The 23,072-nt window shown below is 35.2% G+C and overlaps 1 protein-coding gene across 1 annotated transcript in view; it reads left to right on the forward strand.

Annotated features, from left to right (window-relative positions):
- The window catches only part of TTC27 (tetratricopeptide repeat domain 27), a 133,558-nt gene that overhangs the window by 13,935 nt on the left and 96,551 nt on the right, over positions 1–23,072 (forward strand). Inside the window, exons 4-8 of the mRNA XM_075496118.1 lie at positions 2,467–2,607; positions 5,441–5,543; positions 10,631–10,795; positions 14,841–14,977; positions 19,506–19,618. Coding sequence (XP_075352233.1) covers positions 2,467–2,607; positions 5,441–5,543; positions 10,631–10,795; positions 14,841–14,977; positions 19,506–19,618 — 659 coding nt within the window. The remainder of the gene's footprint in view (positions 1–2,466; positions 2,608–5,440; positions 5,544–10,630; positions 10,796–14,840; positions 14,978–19,505; positions 19,619–23,072) is intronic.

The raw sequence follows: 23,072 nt of genomic DNA on the forward strand, positions 1-23,072 counted from the left end.
TTCATTTGTCTATATTTAGTCCAGAGGTGGTCAAATGCAACCACCTGCAGGTCCAACAGAAACTGGATGATTACCTCAGCGACTTCTCAGTATATGTTCATAAGGTAATTGTCTAGTATATATTTCTGTGCTTTAAGAAAATGATTCCTAAATAAAATAATTACACGTTTTGATGACAAGTCTGGTGAAGAATGGAAAGACTCAACACTCTAACCCAGGTTTACTAGGTCAGGAACATTGCGTGAGCAAGTCTTGGGTTGTGTCCATTTTGAGATATGTGAAATTTTTGAGCTTTAGGAGATAGGTTTGACACTTTTAAATATTCAAAGTGTTTAAAAACAGGAAGACAAGCTCAAAATTTTCTTTTTACTCTAGGCCAATGTTTTAGGGATTTTTGTGGACTTGATTCCTAACTTTTCAGCCATGGAAGCTGTAAAAGCTTAAATGTCTATCGCTTTTATATGTAGCTGTTGTCTCATCTTAAAGACTACCTTAGGGCAGTAAATTCTGTTGTTAGAATTCTGCACTGATAATGCAGTCTTAGAGCGGAAGTTAGAAGAATGAATGTTGGTTTAGGCTTTCTAAGCTAAAAGAAAAGGATATCTGCTTTCCTGTATGGGATTTGCTTCATGGAAAAGAACATGAATTTGTTAAAATAGAATATAGCAGTTCTTTGGCTCTGAGACTTGTTGGCTTATTGTCAAGGCTGTGACATGTCATCATCTCTCCCTTCTCCCTCCCTCATTACATTCCTTGTAATGTTACATTAGCTGGACTGAGCTCTCCAGTGAAAGGATTTGAAACGTGAATTTGAGATTAATTGGTTGCTACAGTGCTTAAACAAGTGTAGATTACTACAGCATAGCAAGGCTGTTTTAGAAAATGGTTCTGTAACAAAGCTTACAGCTGCTTTGCTTTCCCACCAAGTATTTTAAGTACTGTCTACTTTGACAGTAGAAAGAATCAAAAAGGAGCAGACAAAAAAAAAGTTTAACTTAAACTGAAAATTATATTGTGTCCTATTATATATGTGTGTGTATATTTTAAAAATGAATCTTTAGAAGTACTGAATGATGACTTTCCCTCTCAAAATCGGAGTAGAGATGCTGGTAAGGCTGTTCCATTCTGAATCACTAGAGGTGGGATGGACCTGGTATACTTCCACTTGGCAGTTTCATTCCTTTATTCTCAAGTGGTTTGTCAGGTTATTGTAAACTTTGTTTTCCACGGTGGGATTCAAATGGCTGCAGCGATGTCATGCAAGAATTCCACTTTGAGTAAATAAATTAAAGTCCCCAGGCATTGTCTACAAAGTAAAAGTATTTTCAATGTTAATGCAAGATAAATAATAAACCTAAGCAAATCAGAAAAAAAAGCCTTAAGATTACCTAGTGAACTAGGGGAATAATGTGGCTTAACATCTTTTATCTTTAATGTAACCTGTTGGTAAAGGTATTTAAAAGAGTTTCAAATAACTTAGGAATTACATTATTCATTTAGTTTAAAAAGCTGAAATGTGATTCAGGTAACTTCTGTTCTGGTTGCGTAGACTGAATAAGAATCTTTCTCAGGCAAGTGACTTCAATGCAAGCCGTCATTTAACCTTTTCTTCTTCTCTTTCCCTTCCATTCCCTTTCCTTGCCCCTTTCATACCAACTGAAAACAAAAGCCCTACTTTTTTTAGTTTGGAAAGGAAACCTGCCATATGAGAACCAGGAATAAACTGATGACCTGACATCTCCCTGAGTCTGAAGATAAACTGCTTGAATGCTTTCATTGCATTAAAAGGGAGAGAAGAATAGGTGACTGTCAGATGACAGTCACCACTGAGAGACAGATTCCCTGGAGAGCTACCTCAAGCCCATTAAGTAAAAGATTTACTGTAAGGGCACGTCATACAGGAAAGCATCCAAAGCAGAAAGGGGTTTTTATTTATTGGACAAAGGATAGAATGACTCTAATATTGCTGCCCTGACGGCACTCTAACAGGAAGCTCCCTCTGGGGAAAGAGGAAGATAACACATACTGACATCACTGGAGGAATATCTAGTGTATTTGAGTGCTGTAGGATTAATTTAACTAACAAATTATTTTATTTCTATGATTATAAATTGAATGGCATGGATTTACCGGAAGTTTTTCCCCTTCAATCATAGGAAGGTTTATATTACTGGAATGTGTTTGGAGATAGTATTAACTGGACATAGGCATTTCAGGTGGGAGGAAATCAGTCTTTCGGATCATGTTGATAGGGTGTATCTGGACAGCAAGAAACAAGGCAGAATTCACCATGACTTGGTAAAAGGTTGAGACTCCAAGAGACGGTGATTTTTTTTTTAAACGTGTTGAGTAGACTTTTTCCTTAAATACATGAATAGTTATTTTTCCTAATTCTGTATTACATGATTTGTTTATAAAGTTACTGATGTTTCCTGAAACTTGTAATTTTTTTCATTCTTCTTTCAGCCGAGAATGCTGCATGCAGCTGTTCTGAAGATGCTGGTTCTAGATGGTGAATCAGTCTATACCTTGACTTCTCATGCTATTTTGCTGCTTATAGCCAGGATAATCCTTGTGAATTCAAGACACAAACTTGCATCTTTTCAGGTAAGAAATATGTGACTAATGGTTATGACTGCCAGCTACTCACTAATTGGTGTTCTCATTCTTTTTTTCATACCTCATTGAATCAGTATAACTTCCATTTCTTTTTCTGTAGCTCTGAGGTTTTTTGTCTCAGAGAAACAGTTCAGACAAAGTGATTACAATTAAATGCAAGTATCTTTTTCTTAAAGATAAGCTATTTCCTCACTGTCTTCCCCAAAAGAGAAGAAAGATGCCTTCATTACCAGGAAAAATTAGAAAATTTAATAGGAAGCAACTTTTTAAAAAGACACATACTTTGTGACATTATTTGAGGGGGGATGGGAGGAATGCCCTATAATGCAGCATACATATACTATGTCCTTTTTAACAAGCTTTGGGACACTGTTAACCATTACTGTATGAATTCTAAGCCATGAGTTCTAGATGCCAAGGAAGTCCTCTCATTTGTTTGTCATTTGTCCTCTACCTCTTTTGCAGGCATCCATGTGGAAGCTACCTTAATTTTCTGTTATGCTTGTATGTTAAAAACAATAAGATATTACAAAAACCCTCTCAAGAAGAGGTTCGTCTTTACCTCCTTTGTAGTTTAGCAGCAGGCTCGTTGGTAGCAGGATTCTCTGGAACTGGGGGACTTTTAACAGCAGTGACTTCTTTTTATTGCATTCCAGTTGAACAGAATTTGGCTGGAGATCAAAATGCCACATGGTCCCTCTTTATGCTTGGCTGACAACATCCATTCCCAGCTGGGTCTTTGTATGAGTGATGAATTAAACAGTGTGGGAGATGTTGGCTGTACTGCATTTCTGGAAGCCAAGCTCTTCCATCATTTTCCCTGTTATTCACAGATGAGTGCTGTTGAATTTCAGCAATTGGGTCAGTCAGGGAGGCAGAAAATGTACCTGGTATAGAGAATTCCCTTGCTGCTTACCCTCAGACTGACATAATAGGGAGCCGCCTTCTACCCAGTGCAGGTTCAATTACTTGTGCCTACATCAAGTTTGGATAGTAGTTCAAAGGCAGCAACTGATAAAAACTACTTTCATCAGCAGGTCAATGTAGCAATTAAAGCTTGCTATTCTTTCTTGTTCAGCTTGATTCAAAGGAAGTCTCAATACCTTTGCTTCTTAAGATTAGTGCAAATAAATTTAAAATAGGGTAAAATGCTGAGATATATTATCTAAAGCATTAATAAAGCCCTGTTTTATTAAAAAATGCTATTGTTCATGGAAGATTAAATGCTTAAAAATAATAAAAAAATTCTTAACTTGGCTCCCAAAAAACTACCGTTGCTGATAGAATATTGTACAGAGCTCAGCTGGCTTACCTGCAACTTTATAAATATCTTCTCTCTGATTCTAACATTTCTGAGTGGCAAGCATCAGGCCTCAGGAAACTGTATCATTAAGCTGGATACTCAGTTGTGTGGGAAAATGAATACTTCATTATGTAAAGCTAAACTGAAGTAATTTGAAACTTATTTACATTGCCTTTAGGTTTCTAAATAAGTGATGAAATATTGCGATTTGACCTTTTTCACAAAGTCTGTTTGTGTGCTTTTACTTTGTTCAGCTTGCTATCAAAAGTCATCTTTCATTGCTTTTTAAAATAGATGCTGCTATTCTTTTTGATGGTTCCTTTCTAGGGACATTACAGTCAACTACATGTGATTGGTTTAGATGTTTTTGCTTGAATACTGTACAGTCCTTAGGTTGGTCCGATATAAGCATACCTGTATAAAAAGCTCAGAATATAGGTGCCTCTCAGAAGTACTCAAACATCTGTTTCATAGAAAATGATTGGCATGCTGATAGTAGCAGAATAACTAGCAATCACTAGAGCTTGTGTAGGGGTATGCCCTATGTTCACAGTTTATAATCTTAAGTATAATTTTGAGAATAGAATATTATATTATCAATTAGCTTTTCCAAGCATTTCCACCTGGTACAGCTAGAGAGGGATAAGGTATGCTGGGGAACTTATGTTTTGTGTACACAGTTTTCTAAAATCAGGTATTTCCTGAGCTGTGATTCAGCTCTGCTGTAGAATGATTACTTAGTTCAGTAAGGTATTTGCCCTTCTGAAATTCCACATACAAACATTAATACTTTCAGTTGTGATTGTAAGGTGTTCTCATGAGCAGTTCTGGTCCTCTTCCACATCTCTGTCTCCCTTCTGCCCCCACCTGAAGAAATAAAAAAAAAAAGATTAAAGAGAAGAGGAAAAAATGCATAGAAGGGCAACACTAGATGATCAGAAATACTGAATGGCTTCCGTACAAAAAGTAACTAAATAGTCTAGGACTCTTCAGGCTGGAAAGATTACTGAAGTGTGAGATCATGGCTGTCTATTAAAATCATGAATGTGACACAAAAGAAGATAAGTAGGAAACAGCTTTTTTTTTTTTTTTTTGGGGGGTGGGGTGGGGTGGGTGTCTTTCTGTTACAGGAATTAGGAGGTATGAAATCAAAGTAGCAAGTGGCTGCTCCAAAATAAGCACACACAAGTATTTCTTTTATCTTCTGTTCACAGAGTTTCTTACCAGATTGTGGTCCTAAAGATTTGCAGGGTTCAAAGAGCAGCTAGAAAAATGAACGGAGGAAAAGCCCATCAAACTATTAGAGCACTGTAGAGCTGCTTGAATATGTTCATCTCTATGCTAGGTTAGCGCTCACTTTTTATATAAAAAACCAACTATTTTGGTCAGCTTTGTATTTTTTAGAAATTAGAATTGAATAGATTACGAAATCTATATTTTAAAGCCACTTACCTTTTTTCTTTTTTTAAAAAGGATCTATACTTGTTATTAACGTGACGTATCTGTATTTTCTTTCAGACATTATCTTGGTGGACTCTAAGATATGTGAATATTCACCAGCAGTTGTTAGAGGAGAGATCACCTGAGCTATTTACTCTTGCCCAGACCTGTATAAAACAAGGTGTGTTTCTAATTACTTGGTTTATTGGCCTACAGCATCACTTGTAAGATATCATGGGGGAGGGGAGTTTGTAGGCACAACTCTCGCAAGGTGATGCTTATCAGATGCTTATGTAACTACAGAGTAGAGGGAAGAGGAGTCACTGAAATTGCCGTGGACTTGTATGGCACATGCTATTTTCCAGACTCTAAGATGAAAATGGGAATGTGTGATTGTAGTCAAAGGTTTTCTTCCCTCGTGCGTAGCACTGTTAACTTATCACAAACTCACTTGAAGCCATTCTGTACAGTTTTCATTCCTTATTTAACTGAGCTTATTTTGGTTTGAAAAGAGTGTCCTTGTTCTTCTATATCTTCATGGGGGAGATAAACTTCTTCTTTCCTGTTTTCTCTATCCCCACCTAAATTTTGAGATTTGTTGCCTCTCTGCATTATATGTAGAGAAAATAGATAATGTTTAAATTATGTAAAATATATAGATGTTTACAAAAGCATAATGTAGAAAGTTAAAATGTCGAATGTAATTATATTGCTTGGAATTTTTTCTAAGAGAAACGAACTCTTATATAGACTGTTAATATCATTTGCTACAGCAACTTATAAAGCTGGAAAAAGGAGGCAAGCTTTTATGTACATTGGCCCCTCACTACTTACTTAGCTGAAGATTCTTCATTTAACTTCACAAACCTGAAATTTCCAACCAATCACATTTAAGAAATTTTCTATTGCATTTAGAGATGAATTGTCATATATGTTTTATTTTGACAAAGAAGGCAATCTTAAATGCCAAAGTTTCAAGTCTCCCCTCTCCTACCACACTTTAATGGAGCTTTTTTGATCTGAACCATATATAGGTTCAGGCCACGCAAATTGTATTTAACATGAAGTGGGTTTTGGTCCTTGAAGAACTTCCAAATAGGTAACAAAGATGTTTGTACAGTAATGAAATTGAGCAGAGGGTTTTACTCAGTCCTCTGCAGTGAAGAAGCAGCTGACTTAATGCTCTTACTGGATGCTAAAACCACTGGCGTGGAAGAGTTTTATTGCAATTGGTGTAAACTATGATTTTTGTATTTTTTTTTTATACTTTATTAGAGAATTTTGAACTAATTCTTAGAGTTATCTTGCACAGGTATGGGAATCTTAAGATTAAATTCTACTTATTCCTTAGTCTGTAACTTTTAAATTTCTAGTTCTCGGAAAGTTGGAAGTGTTGCTGATTTGATGCACATATTAGAAAGTAATTGACAGGTGTAATTTAAGCACATCATGATAAATTAGTTGGCATGTTAATTTATGGGCTAAGAACTAGGGATGGGGGTTGGACTTTAACAGGTACAAAGAATGAAATCTAAGTTGCATTGTTAATTTCCAATTGGAATTTTGGAAATTTCCAAATTAGGATTAAATTATAGCAAATTTTTAGTTCAAAAATGGGTGTTGTCAGTATAGTGGAGTTAGTCTTACAAGTTTAGCCTGTTTAAATGCTTGTATTTAACATAAAAATTCCTTAAAATGTGAATTCCAAGAAATGTTTTAAAAGCTAATCTCCCACTTACTTCTTATAGTAATTTTAAAAACGGAGTTGCATAGAGGTGGTTAACTGTTCCAGAGAGGGTTATTTTGCTTAGTTTGATGGTTAGGGGTAAGCTTTTTGAGACAAAATTGTTGCTTAGTTTTAATGTAGTAAGGCTTGAGTATTTGTATGTTAGGTTGTACAGTACTTCTGGAATGTATATTTTCTAATTACCTAAAAATATCTATAAAGTTTATATTATGAAACAAGTGGTGCCGGTGTGCTTCATTCAGATAAGGAAAGCTAAGGAGGTATGTTTGTAATATATTTTTTTTAAAAGGCTTAGAAACTGTAAGTAGTCTTCTACTCATTTCTAGAATTTTTTTTGTTGTTCTGAGTATGTGTTCCAGAGATGCCCAGCATCAAAAGATGTTCAGATACGAGTGGTTTTGCAGTTCTATTCGAGTACTGCAATTCTTGTTTGACAGTATAGTTTTATGTTAACTTTGGAGAATGCAGAGTACATGAAAACACTTTTGGGTTCTGTTAAGTAGATAAAATCTGTAATAGAGAAGTTTGTAGCACATTTATGTGACTTTTTCTTCTTGGAAATATCTAAAAACTTGGAACAAAACTGAAAGAGAAGTAATCATAAAATTAAGATTCATTGACTAGGTGATACTGGGTAGAGATACAGTAGTTTGTGCAGCCCTGATCTGTGTAGAGGATGCTGTTGCATACGCACAGATACTAAATAAGTACTAAGATGTCTGTTTTTAGTGACCTGTTTTGAGACTCCTGGATATGGTTTTCAGAGAAGATGGTGTAAAGTACACTTGAATCTGTAGTGATTTTTTCCAGGCAGGTTTTGCTGCCTGCTGCCTCTAACAGTTTATTTACTTTCTAATGAAAACCATCTGATATTTCAAACAAGTACCTTCATATTCCATAAAATAAATACTTAATAAACCTTTTAAATAGTCTTTGATTAGGGCTTGAAAAAAACACTTGCTTGTTCTGTATCAACTTGACTAGAAAACTTTGTCTTAATTACTAGAGAAAAAGACCTTCAAATTCAGGAGAAATTTTCTTTTCTATTTAAAATACATTGTTCTCAAGTGTAAAGTCACCATCATCACCTGAATAGAAGACAGCTGCAGTGATTCCCTGCTGTTCTGAAGCAGCTGTTGTGCAAAACCAACAGGGCTCAGCACAGTTTCCCATCCATTTGGCCCTATGCCAAACATGGTATGGGATGCCGGAGGCATGTCTTAAGTTTGGGATATCGGTGCTTCTGTGCAGCTACATCAATACTAATAACGATGTGAAACTTTCCACAGAGGTCCTTGAAGTCTCAAATGCCTAAACTTAACAGGTTTTGCAATTAGCACTGTAAGTAAATGATACTTAGGTAGGGAGTGGTAAGACCACTTCTTGATGTATCACTTTAGTTCGTTACAGCAGTATATATAGTTTTAGCACAAGTAACGTTATATTCATATTATTGAAACTTGTTAGCTATGGAAAATCAAGAAGTAATGTATGATTACAGACTATAACCTGTTTTTTTTTCTTTGAATCAAAATCATTCAATTGGAAAGTTGCATTTTTGTGCAGTTTCCATGTGTGTACGTGCACATTCAGTATCTTGTAAGCTTTGTTGCACTGACAACAGCGCATCAGGATTTAGTGGCTCAAACTACGCTAAAGAGTCAGTGCAAATCTATGTTTGCATTTGTATAAAACCCTCAGTGCATTTTTGAGTGCTTTTAATAACACCTCATAGAAAACCCCATTTTATTTTTTCCTCATAGAAAACCCCATTTTATTTTTCCTCATAGAAATAGGATTTTTGTCCTTTGAGAAACCATCAGAGTGGCATTGTATATGTATAGAGTGTGTAAAGCAGGTAAAGATGGCAGATGTCCCAAATAATTTACTGAAAAAACTTTTTATTTCACTCTTTCTACAAAAAACAAAGCTTTTGTTAGAAAGGCAGGTGTTTTATGGTCCTCTAGGCATTACTTTAAAAAGAGAATGTGTTTAATGATGATTATGGACAAAAGCATTAAAACCTCATATCACTTCTTAATGAAAAGTGTATGTTACTTAAATGTGAGGTTAACATTTGGCTAACTTTCTCAATTTTGAAGTAATGTTTTTGAAATAGGTTTTGTGTTAAAAGCAGGGATTAAGTTGCATACTTTGTTTTTAAATAGTTGTAGTCTCTTGAGGGTTTTTTTAAGGATTAAGTTGTAACCTGCTTCATTCTCTGTCCTACTTTAGCTGAAAACCATTGGAGTAATATTTTTTAATTTACTGATTTCCTTTCATTAAACAAAATCTCTAAATTCAGACTTTGAAAAAAGTTAAGTTACTAGGCAGGATTTATCCATGCAAATTCTTATTTACTGAATTAAAAAAGCTGTGTAAAAATATGTTCAGACTTAGGAGCTTCCTATATTAATTGAAAGATTTTGAGGATTAACAAGTACTCAAAAAAAAAAAAAGCCTAGGAAGTTTTAACAATAAAATCTGTACAGGCGAGAGTTGACTGCTGAGCTCTAAATTCAGAAGTCAGAGAAAAACTAAAAAAAAAAAAAAAAAAAATCCTTGATAATACTAGTTTTTCAGATAGTAAGACTTTTAGCTAATCTTAATAAAGCATGTTTGAAAAATTAAACATCCATTAAGTAACACAGCATCTATGTTAATCGTGAGTACCAGTCTTTTTAGGTACTGTGATGCTGTGAGCTTTTGAAGAGCTCTATTATGTAAATATTTTCTGGCAAAATAAAAAATTAAAATAAAGCCTAAAGCAAAAACCCACTTCCATTTAAGAATAATTCACATTAATTGTTTTCAACTTAATGGTCTGTATTTTACTATGCAAGAATATTCTTTTGTCATTTACTGTATTTTGATAGATAGAATTTAAATATGTAAGAAATACAAATGCTTCTATGCTGGATGCAAAAATATCAAGTCTTCTTTCCTAAAGGCTTCAGATTTATTTATGAAGGTCTTTTCTCCTGTTCAGATGGAGAACATGATCTTTATCACTTAGCAAATCAGTAATTATTAAAAAACAAGCAAACAAAAAAACCCCCAAACCCCCCCCACACAAACAAAAAGCAAAAAACCCCAAAAGAGTCCAAAGTCCCCATTCAGTGCTCAATCTGCTGGTGAACTTTCTCATTTGAAGCCTGCTATTTAAGGAGGGTATTACCTCAATATCCTGTGTTCTGAGTTCCTATGTTCTTTAGCAGGTCTAAGACAGAGTTGTTTATCTCCTGCAAGATCAATATATCCCAATTCAGCTTTGCTGTAAAATATAAGCAAACTTTTGTTTGTTCTAGTAGTAATCCTTAGATATAAAACTTTAAAAATGCTTTAAATAGTGCATATCTTTTATACACTGACTGTGTTTTTTTAGGTATGTGGAGGTGTAAAGAACAACAGGTCTGCTTTAAGCATAACAGACTTTCTCTCCTGGTATTTTAAATGTATTTTTAAAATAATCATTCTCCTGGGCTGCATCCTGATAGCTTTTCTTTTTTCTTAATTTGCAGTGACAGAAGCAGAAACTTTGTTCACAGGTGGTGAAAGCTGGCACTTAGCAGTTCAGTTCCATCTTGAGTGTGCCTATACATTTTTGTATTACTATGAGTATAAAAAAGCTAAACAATGTTTCAAGATGGCTAAAGACATAACAAAACTGCAGATTAATCTTACAGGTAAGTTTTGCTTGTACAGTCTATGAGGATGGTTGGTTGGACCAAACTAACCTACAGTTTCTTGGGTTTTTTTCTACATATCCAAGTAAAAAAGAACTATATTTTGAAAAATCTTGACTTTTAACAGGTAGGACTCATTTGCCTTCTAAGAATTAGCATTGCTTGGAAAAGGGAAGAGAAATATGCCATCTAGTTACAATATCATCCCTAATATGGGTGTTTCAGCAGCTGTGGTATTATGATCCTTCCTTCTCGTGTTTCATATCAAATTCTAGGTCTACTTGTCTGTGTTATGGGAATCCTGAAACTAGTTGGTGTCATGAGGAATAATTTTGCTTGTTTGTTTGAAGACACTTATAAAGAAGTCTGCATGATGATTTGATGCAGTCTTTCACCTTTTATGCCACTAGGCTAGATCTACTCTATGTAAATAGCATTTAAAAGTCACTTCCAGAGCTGTTGTTATCACAGGAAATAAGTAGAAAAGTCAAATTTCTGATGAACAGAAATACCAAGGATTCAGTCACTATAAGGGCTTTATAATTATCCTTTCAGAACCTATTCTTTAGTCAGGCAGATCAAATTGCTGCACCTGCAACTTCATTTAAAATTACATGTATAGATATGGAACTGTTTGGTCTAGCTGGTCCTGCTAGGTAATAAAAATTATATAAGATGCACACCACCTCTGTGTGAGAACTTTTGATTGTGCCTGAGTAGAAATGCAAAAACCTTTATACAGTTTTTTTCTGTAGAGTTATTAGTGGAAAGGACTAAGGAACTGAAACTTGTAGACTCCTTACCTATTACACTGCTGTATGTCACAAGGCTAGCTCTTCCTTTATATTTAGATTGGAGCTGCAGCTACCCCTGCTTATATCGTGAGTCAGTTTAATATTTTAATTAAAAAAAAAAAAACAACAACCAAACAAACAAAAACCAAAACCCACCCTGAAACATGTACACACACACCCCAAAACCAAACAACTTTTGTGGAACTCCATGCTTATTTCTTCAAAGGTTTTAAAAGTTTACTTTGAAAAATCTGTAATGAAAATCTTGTGTCATAATGCTTTTGCATAACTATGAATTTATTATATTCAATGGTATCTGCTTAAAACATAGGAGTAATTTCCATATATTTGTTTGAAGGAATTCCATGCATTTCAATTGATCGTACCCTTTTTTCCTATATGCAACATGTACTGTGTGTCTGACATGTTCCATGTGTGGCATGTACTGCAAACTTGATATTATAAGGTAGTTTTGTTTAAAATTAACCTAAATTTTCTTGGTTTTTATTAAAAACATCAGTGCCTGTGATGATAATCAAACTATAAAAATTTAATTAACTAAGAACAAGTAAAATCAAAGTGGCAGGTGGCTATTCACTGATATTCCTCAACTTACAGCTACATGTTGGAGGTTTTCCCCTCTAAGGGGAAAAAACTCCCTCCTTTAAGGAGATCTTTAGATTTTGGATAAATAATTTCCTTAAATCTAACCTAGGAAAAAACCTCTTGTTTGGAGGGTAAAAAAAAAAGTTTGGATGCAGTGGAATTATTTGTATTTTTTATTACTTTACCAAGAGGTTATGCTAGTCCCAGAGGGAGATTGTGGTGATATAGTCTCTTGGAAAACTGTTGTGAAACTCCTAAAAGTTCTGTGGTTTATCTCCATAAATCTATTATAATAGTTATGAAGGATGTCTAACCTGAAGGCAAATGAACTGAACATGTGGGAATTGTTGGCATTCTAGACAAATTCATTTGACATGCGTGTTTTGGCTAAATGGAAGGAATGTTACATCATCAAAAAAGACTTTGCTTTAATGTAAAAATTCAGCCTCTAGCAAAGACATTTTTAAGGCTTTTAGAAGGAATTTCCTTTTTAGGAAAGGATTTTAAGATACTTTTATTCTTTAATGGTTGTAATACTTACTAGTTGAGCATTTTATTATGGCATGGAAATGTCATATTTCTAGTGAACCAGTATTTTCCAAAGTTATTGTAGAAATGTGTGAAAAAAGTCATACTTGTTTTGGCTTGTGTACTTTTTTTAAGTCCCAGGTCTGTGCTGTATTAATAATTTATTAAAAAGCATCCTTATGTTCCTCACAATGAGTCACACCCATCAATAACTCCACAAAACAATTTCCAGTAAAAGAGAAGACTGTGGTCCTTGCATATAAATTTACTAAAATGAAGGGTGGTAATTCAAACTAAATTTAAGATCAACAGATCTGGAGGATTAATAATGCTGAACTCTGAGATCTGCATATTGTCTGCTTATTGTTTTCATGCCTAGTAACATATCCCTGGGCACTCTTAATATGGAACAGAAAGTAAAGTCTCTGTGTAGATTCCCTCTCTTTTGTGAGGATATATGGTGGTATAAAGCAAGCAATTTTTTTCCCCCAGCTTAAACACATGTGATGTATATTTTTCCAAATAAAAACTATTATGTTTTGTCCTGTAATAGCAAGGAATTCTTTGCTTTAAAAAATGGGGTGAGGGGTGTGTGCATCTCAGAGCATAAACAAATCACAGTTTTTGGGTGGTAGCAAGTAAATTTATTGGTAACCAGTGTAACTTTGCAAGTGTTTTATTCAGCTGTTTAAGCAGTAAGGCATAACAGGAAGTGAATTACAGCATAATGATCTTTCAGGGATTATTAAAATAGAGAATTGAGTGCTACTGTGTAAAATTAGTATGAATCATTACCCAGTATTTCTCTGTGTGTGTGTGTCTTCTCTGCAGTGTGCCTTGCAATTTTAAGGTGATATTTTTAGAACCTTTTTCATTTCTTCATAAACTCTTAAAACCGGGCTTTCCCATTAACAGGGCTGATTGGCAGAAAACGAGAAATCAGTTTAATTCTGGTTTCCCTACCGCTTTCTTTCCACATCCAGGAAGAAAAGGGGATGATTACTGTTTCAGTGCCTGTGCCAGGTGATTTTTGCTGACAATGGCCTCATTGTCAGGCCTTTGTCGCATGAGCAGTCAATCATCTTGACCTCAAAGATTTTTATGTCCTGCAAAATTTTCAAAATGATAATGAAATTAAGAACTTTATTTCAATAGGTTCTGCAAAAGCAACAGTGGATCAGCATTCAGTCTTCTGTTTCTCTTCTTGGACTTTCACAGTTCACATTATCTGAGCATTTTATCATAGTAATAATAAGGAAGCAAACCTCCAAATTTTGTAATTTTTAGCTCCATTTTGGCTCTGGTTAGGATTCTGTTATTCTAAGTTACCGTCCTGAAATTGTTCTATGATTTCTGATTGGAGCTTGCAAACAGGTTGTGTAATAGAGGAAGAACAGACATGTTTTTCTTCTCAGTTTGGTGTAAAGGTCAATTGCCACCCTAAAAACTAGTAGAAGTTGTTTGAGGGTCAAATAAAGAACTGAAGAAATGACACTGAGAGGAATTTCACATTGTGCATTCTGAATATCGATCAATTCAGTAGACAGCCTTCGTTGGTTTGCTGTTTCACTCTCCCATGTTACTTTTACAGTATCTTATGTGCTGTATTATGTTAATGTGATGTGTGTGACCCCTCTTCATAGACCTAAGTCTTCAAATGAAGATTTGAAATATTTTAAGTGATGGCCTGTAAGATATTATGGGATTTTCATTTGCCTAAATATCTCTGTGTTGTCATTAAGTTTTAGTAAGCAAATCAAACAATTGTTTGTGGTTTATTGCTAGGGAATAAATAGGGAACTGATGAAACTTGATGACTGTGAGTTTTTGAGAGACAATATGGTGGGTTATGGGGAATTTACCTAAAAGTGGCTTTGCAAGACCTATCTAGCTGTGTTTGTATGTTTGTAATATGTATTTCTTTGTATGTCATAGCTAGCAGTGAGAATGCATGTAGTTCGCTGCAAAGAGATCGAGCAGAGTTAAACCACTGCTAAATTTCATAGGTTAATTCTCAATGTGTTTCTCTTTGCTTTTTTGTGAGCAACTTTCTAGTATATGATGAGATTACTGGGTTTTAGTGTTCATTAGTATAAACTTATATTAATTTTCTGTAGGTGCTTTGGGGAAGAGAACACGATTTCAGGAAAAATATGTTGCACAGCTTATTTTGGATGTCCAAAGAACAGATGAATTCCTCCTTCCTCATAGTGAACTAAGTCCGGCTCCAACACCTCTAGAAAATTTAACAATGGTATGTATTTGAGAAGAATTGTTTTAATTTCTTAAAATGAAAATGTGCTGAAGCTTTTCTTGGGTGTCTGCACCACCTAGGGTGGTGCCTAGGAGAAACTTACTTATGACTTCTGAAAGTTTTTGGAAAAGATGTGGGGCAATTGTTTGCCTAATATTAAAGGACACGGGGTAAAACAACATAGCCACATCTGTCTTGCAGATAGTCCTACTCAGCTAAAAGCATGTTTGCAAATATGATCTTCTACAGTTTATGTATTAATTTCTAGTGCTTAAAAATGATGGAGTTAGGAAAACAGGTGAGACAGATTTTCAAAATAGCCTGCAAGGCATCACAGAAATGCACAGATTCCTAAGGACAGACAGCCATGTTTAGTAGCAGTGTGAAGATAGGAAATTGGTCTAGGTATTCCTACTGGCATGAACTTGGCCCTACTGGTCCTAAGGGTGTGCATGATGACTTCAATTATAAATTGCTCAACAACCACTGATTTGTCTTAGAATGGCATTTTTCATTCGTAAGGAGAAGTTCTGGTCGGGATTTAAAGTTATTCAAACTTGCTAAAGAAGCCAGAGATAAATTGAGGCATTATGGTCCAAGATTTATTCTTCAGGTTGGAGAGCCTTTATAAAAAAACGTTATGCCTTGATAGACTTCCAGGTCAGGCAGGGATCTTAAGCAAAAGACTTTGACAATACTTCTCCGTTTCTAAATTGAATGCAGAAATATCTTATCTTAGGAGACTATCATAGCTTTGTTTTGTGTGTCCATTAATATGTCTTTAGTGTTGTATTCAATTTGATGAAAAGAGATTGACTGCATATATGTCACAACTTGTGCTTCTGATAGAACTATGTATAGCAACCCATTTAAAGAAAGTGAGAGCCTGGGGGAGGCCACCTGGTGAGTGTCAGACTTAGTTATAGACTTCAAGTCCAACTTACCTAGAGCTAAATGATATGAGGCATTGTTCTCAGAGGGTCCCTAACTGGGATATTGTATGACTATTTTTTCTAATTATTCACAACTTTCTGAAGAATTTGCCTTTGTAGTCTATATCTGATAAGGACTTTAGTTTGGAGGAAAATAATGACATTGTTTCAATAAAATTGGCAACACTGTTTTAGGCTGTAGGTATAGCCTGGAATGAAATATATTATCCTTGCTAATAAAATCCTATATTCACATGTCCTTTTAGTGAACAGACCCAAAGCTGCTGAAGTAAGTGTAACAGAGTTTGAGAAAGAAAATTGGTATATTTGGAACCATTAAAAATTAGTCATGCTTATGTTATCCATACTTTCCTACTAACATTTTAGTGAATGTATCTTGAAAATAATGCTAGAGAAAGTAAGCATATCTACTCTTTCTGAAAAGTAGAAATGTGATGCTAGAAAGGACTTCAGAAGTTTTGGCTACAAGGAGGGAGTTGTTTAGTGCAATTCTGACCGACTGGGTCACAGAATTCTGTCGTAAGTTACTCGGACTGCCCATTAAGGAAAGTTAGGCTTTCTGTTCCCACAGTCTACTTCTGGGCAAAAAAAAAATTGGAACCTTTTATTTCTGCATTTCGTGTGTGTCAGAAATTCTGGAAAATAATATTAGTAAAACCATGTACTGCTTTGAGGAAAACCTGAGGTATTTCAAGTTCAGACATTTTATTAACATCGTATATGAGTGTCCCATCACAAGTATTAGACCAGGCTTGACTAAGCAGACTCCCCAGTTCATGTATGCGTTGAATTACCAATTAAAGGTTCTGGGTTTTTTCCCCTTTTTCTAGCATGTCTTTATTGATAATGTATTATCAAAATACAACCTCATGTAATTTGTCAGTGTTAACAGTGAGTCCTAGTGTTTCTTTTGCCAGGTCTGGTCTCAAATTTGTCAGCCTTGAGTGTATCTTGAAGTTCTTTTAGCTAACATTGGTGTTAATGCTATTCTCCATCTGCCAAAAACTACCGACAACATCATTGCATCTCTGTCTAAGTTTAGGCGAGATGCTTGATGTATCTTGTATACTTTTAAAAGACTATTCATGGAAAATGCATAGAAGCTAAGTCTTGAGAGGTGCTGAGAATCTCCACAGAATTAACATATGCATATGGAAAGTTAAAAAAAAGGCCTGTGATCATGCTGCAAAATTATTATAGGGAAATTTTCTTCCCCTCTCCAGTGTTCTTATTTTTCATCTGCCATTTGCAGATAAAGGAAGATACTCTATTTGTCTAAAGACAGTAATTGTCCTGGATGAGTGGAAAATTTCCCAAAAGAATTATAAACTCTGCCAATACGTATAAAGGCCAAGTTGAGACTGGTCACACCTAATTTTCATCTCCTGTTTTGGAGTGCTTACTTCTATGGCCTTAAAGTTCTCCCCCTATTATTGTTCTGTAAGATGACTGAACTAGTTATTTTGCAATTAAGTGGTCAGTAATTTAATTCCATTAAAAATACAACCAATATAGCAACTGATTGTTGAACTGGTAGCTGGGCTGAATTCTGGTCAGGCGCTTCCTGCTTCCCTCTGGTGCTGAGCAGTTATGGTATCTCAGATGGCACTAGAAGGAAAACTATTTGCATTTCAAAATAAATATTTGAGATTGTAAATCCAAAGCTTTGCTCACAGGTCAGCTTTCTTCAGAATAACTAAATGATCTGAAAGCACACATTCAGTTAAACTGATGATGTTTCTGTGAAAGGAAAACATCAGGCTTGAGGTGATGCATACAGACTCTTGATATGAAATGGTATGTTAAAATAGTTTCATTAGTTTTAAAAAATTCAGAGCTGTTTTTATGTTATGGGGGAATGAGAAATTTCTTTTCAAATCTGGGAATGGAAGTCGTGCTTTAAAACTCTAGCATACAGTTGCAGTACAGTTCAGTTGATCAATATTCATAGTGAAGTTAAAGCAATTAGTGCTGTTTATACAGGGTAGATTTTAAAGATTATGTAGACCAGAAGCTGGAAATTTTTAACTAATTGCCTTATAAATTAAATTCTAATTTATGTTACATCCAATGAAGTGGTATCATTATACTAGCATAGTGCTCTATTCTAAAATAATATTCATCTGAAGTGGTAGCTAATCCTTATATATGTTTAGTAAGAGAAGAAAATGATGGTATTAAATATGCCTTTAAGAGCTGGAATATCTTAATTATCCCCTTGAAATAAAAGAAAATAAACTTATTTTCTTCACATTCTCTGTCAAATCACAGTTTAGTTTCATTTATATAGTGATAAAGTAGTGGTGATGAATACTGATAACCCACTTTGAAGTGTTCCTGTTCACTTTTTGTTCTTCTGTGGACCCTCATTTTGACCTTGCCAATGGAAGATATTCAGTGGAAACAGCTACTAGCTAGGACATTGAAGGGAAATGAATAAGAAGTTTGAAAAACTGTTACTATAAATCCATTTTTTCTTTTTAATAGATTATAAAAACTACTACTGGTACCTAAAAAACAGTAGTACAATAATCAGTTTAAAGACTGGGGTTTTTTTGTTTTGTTTTGGGGTTTTTTTTCAGGGGAAGGAGAAATAGTATTACAGCTACCTCCTCCTTGCTTGCAGCCAAAGGAATCTTCTCTTGTTTCCAAACAAACACAAATTCTGTGAACATAGTAATTTATACTTTTCAGCCACAGATTGTATTACTTTCTTCTTTAAGTTAAAATAGAGACAATGAACTTGAGGTAGCATACTTGTTTGTAAAAGTTAAACTGAATACTCCTTAAACGATTTGTTCTAGAGGAAGTTTGATGGAAAGTCACAAGTACTTGTCCAGGAGCAAACCTTTTCAGAATACTCCTTCTTGCCTTTACCAGGGCAAAGTGTCTGGAGGTGCTAGCTCAGTTGGGTTTTTTCCAATCTGTGTTTCTTTAATTTGCAAAACTCTTTTAAAAAAACCAAACAAACAAACAAACAAAAAAAAAAAACCACCAAAAAAAACCCCAAACAAAAAGAAAGAAGAGGAGGAGCAGTTCCCTGTGTAAGGAATGTAACTGTACTGGCAGAAGGCATGCTTTACTTACTTGCACTTTGCTGATACTTAAAAAGAAATCCATGCATTCCCAGAGATCTATGGTTGCTCGCCTGAAAACCTGCATGTTAGGATAGCATTTAACATCGTACAGACAAGCTGAAACAGATTATATATAATAGAGGAGGAAACTGTTGGTAATACTATGAGCAACAATTTGAAAAGGAAAATCCCCTTTATTAATTTTTTTTTTAAGTAGAAAATCAATATTCAGGTAACCTTGAAGTTGCTCTGAATGCTGTTCCTACTGCATGACAACCAGTATACTTTTAGCAAAAGTGGTTTGGATGATGCTTCCTTCTACTGGCTTCGTCTGTTAGTTATCCTATCATAATAATGGTAAATTACTTTTCATTTTGTTGTTTTCTGATGTTTGTATTATCCTTTTTCAAACAAGTCTATATTTTTTCATATTTTGAAGGCATCGATTTCTCTGCAACTATTCCTATCTATTTTAAAATGTTTTTTCTCCTCCAACAGAATTGTGATCTAAACGATGATACAGTGCTTAATGAGATAAAACTAGCAGATGCCGATCAGTACCAGGTACCTGATTTGTGTGCAGAAGAGCTTGCTGTAATCCTTGGAATATGGTATGTTAGTTCGTAGTTACTTAAAATACTGCATGAATCGTTGTGATAATGGAATAATGAAGTGGTGGGTTGGTGGGACTCTTTTCCTTCCTTATCATATAGTCTGGCTAAAATGCTAAAAGATTTGCATTATATGTGGATAGAATTTTCAGTTATCACGGAGTGAACATTAGTGTCCAGTTCAGAATTTCAGGGTTTTGTTAATTGCTATGTTGTTCTCTTATCCTAGAAAAGCTTCTTGTTCTTAGTCCCTCAGTTTAATAACAGTTGGCATTAGCTACCATATGGTGATGACACTTTGGTAAATCTTGAAAACATATTTCAGAGTCTGCAATGGTCAGCTTTCTATGAGGATCGACCATGTCCTTTAAGCAGAACGCTGCCCTGCTATTCAGTGCAATGGGAATACTTGTATAAATTCAGAGTGTCCATTGCTAGTTACAAGCTATAGTACAAAGTCCCCATGGTTTTGCACCTAAATTTTTTCTTTTCCTGGCTTTCAGAAATTATATGCTACGTGGGTTTTGGAAATGGCACAGAAGAGCAAAAAGCAGCTTGAGATTTGAGAATAATAAGCTGTCTGCTGATGAATATCCTTGTTTTCTAATAGAGAAATACTTTTTCCATGATGTAGTGGTCATTTAGCTGATGTCAGTTATCGCACAATTTTGTGTGTGTGATTTGTTTCAGAAGTATTAGTGCGTCAAAGTAAAAATGGTGACTTTGATGCAGTATTCATCATTCATACCTCTCAAAGCACTTTTCTGATCTGTGAGTTGCAAAATGATGGAATCTGCAGTACTGCCTAAATATCTTGCCCAAGTCAGAAGAAGGCCAGAAGCTGAAGAATGAGTGAATCCTAGCTCCCAAGTCTCAGACCAATGTTTCCTCTGCAAGGGCACATGGATCTATCTTTGTGATAGGGTAACAGCAATAAGAGGCCAGCGAAAGGCTAGTGAGACAATTCAGTGGCATAAGCTAACAACCCAGCGTTTGGCAGTAGTTCCTTTGTGGTGTGGGCCTTTTTGCTTGTTTTGTAGCACACATTATAATATTTCTCTCCCCGCTCACCAAAATTTTCAGTTATTTTTCCTCTTCCTGTCCCATAAAGTGCAGTAGAAGTCACTAGTGGAGAGATTGTTTTGTTTCATACACCCATTTCTCAGACTGCAGCTTTTTGAAGGGCCAGATGCTTGCTTGGCTATATAGTTGAAGTAAAATGTGAAGTTGCATGTCTGTGGCTTCAGCTATGCCCTTTAACCATTCAGCCCATCCACTGTAATCAGGAATTCATGAGTAGAATATGTACTGTGGCTTTGTATTTTCTTTATTCCCTGAGTCTTAAACTTGTTTTCTTTTCAAGACCACATCTAGATCCAGTCTGAGGACAAAGGAGTGGAGTGAACAGTGGATTGATGTACATTCTTGGCCCAGTCACTTTTAGTCTTTCACACTGACTCAAGTAAAGGCAAAGCCTTCCCCTTCCTGAGAAGCATTTTCATGCACACTTCATTTTTAACACAGTATTGTCTTATATTCATATTATATCATCCCTCCAGCCTTCTGAAGGAAATTTTAATTTGCCTGTTGGTCTCTCTCTCTCTCTCTCTCTCATGAAAGGGTAGAATTTGAATGTTACATTGGCTGGCTGCACAGTAGGTTTCTTGACCACAGTATGTCACTTTGAAACCACCACTTTTACGCTCTGAATAGTGGCTAGAAACCATCTTGACTGCCATCTGTGTGTACACATTATAATCCAAGTGGTATGTGAGTTTGGCAGGACTCAAGGCAAGAAGCTCATTTAAGAAACTAGAAACAACCAACAAAAAAATTTTCAGTGTTGCCTTCCCATGGAATGATAACTGCTATTCAGTGGGTGGGATAACATTAAGCAACTGAAACTATTTCAGTCATAGATGGAGACAAGATTTGCTATCCGGCCATGTTGCAGAAATGTTAGTAGAATGCCAGCTTTGAGAACTGTTCTTCTGAGGGGATTTAGGATACAGCCCTTGTGACTGAGTGTAGTTTAGGCTTGGATAGCTGGCTTGTACCTTTGGTGTCTATACCAACTATTGGCATATCAATTTGCAAGGAAGCGTATACAGTTAAAGCATTTAGCATTGGCTTTTAAGCAAAACATACTTCTCAAACCTTAGCTATAGGAAATTCCTTGCTTTTCTTTCATGCTTGAGGATTTCAGTTCTGTCGAGTAAATACTTCATTTCATAATTAATAAGTAGGCTTTAGAATTCCTTTAAGTTTCCAAAGCAGGTCTAACTAGACTTTGTTTTAGGTCTAGCACCACCTTCATGGTATCTGTTGTTGACTGCCGTTGTCAGCAGTGGATATTTTTTCTAATGCAAATAAACTTCTAGACACTGACCTGGTTTGTTGAAGAAAGGCAGCCTGCAGGTAAAGAAAAAGAGTAAATGTGAGCAAATTTTTTCCTATACTTTTCACTGTGCTTGCTAGTATGTCTTACAGCAAATGCCACAGAAACGCCCCTTAATTCAACTGAGATTTTTGTAGCTAAATAATGTTAACTCAAAATGAGCAGCATGCAGAAATGTTTGTGGATAGCAGAACAAACTGAAAATTGTTACAACTTTTGGAAAAGACTTAATTACAATTACATAGGATCCTATGGAATTACCTGAATACACATAATGTTTCCTGTGAAATAAGATTCATTTCAAATAGGTTACAATGATCAAATGGCTAAACAAAGTACTATTGCAGTATCAGTACAAACATTTTCATCTCCTCCTCCCCAATAACATTTTAAGAGGACATAAAATATTTTTTGAAGTGTTGAAATATCTCATACCAGCTGTCTTTACAAAAATCCAAGCAACATCTCATGCAGTATGCTTAAACCAGCTTGTAAATAACATGCATGAGCCTGAATCAATTAGATATTTTTAAACCTCTCTGTTACGCTGATGTAAGGAAAGAATAACTTATTTTTCAGTAATCCACTTATATAAAAATAGCAACGTAAACTGCATCTAGCCAGTTCTCTGTGGCATCTATAATTTGAGGCAGTTTCCTTTAAAGTGTTTGGCTATTCTATTTCTTCTCTGAAAATTCCTTTTCTTTGAAATACTGAACAGTCTGTGGAACTAAATCTAAAAGGAAACATTTGCCTCTTATGATAATGAAACTGTAGCTAAAACAAAGTGTGTGTGTGTGGGGAGAACCACCCCAGTCTGCCTCACTTACACAAAGGTTTCCTATTCCATCATATCCAGATTTTATAGTATCTGTATAAGAAGAAAGTGTCTAGAGGTGTCTTCAGATTGTCTCACTGCAGGAGTAATGCAACCTAAAGGAAATATTAAAAGAAACTCCTAGGAGTGCAGAAGCATCACTTGGCTAGGACTTTTTTGATATTTCATATGAAAATAACTAGTCATGATGGTATAAAATTTATTTTATAGTCAAGCCT

Source organism: Mycteria americana, chromosome 3 (genome assembly GCF_035582795.1).
Source record: "Mycteria americana isolate JAX WOST 10 ecotype Jacksonville Zoo and Gardens chromosome 3, USCA_MyAme_1.0, whole genome shotgun sequence".
Lineage (NCBI taxonomy): Eukaryota > Metazoa > Chordata > Aves > Ciconiiformes > Ciconiidae > Mycteria > Mycteria americana.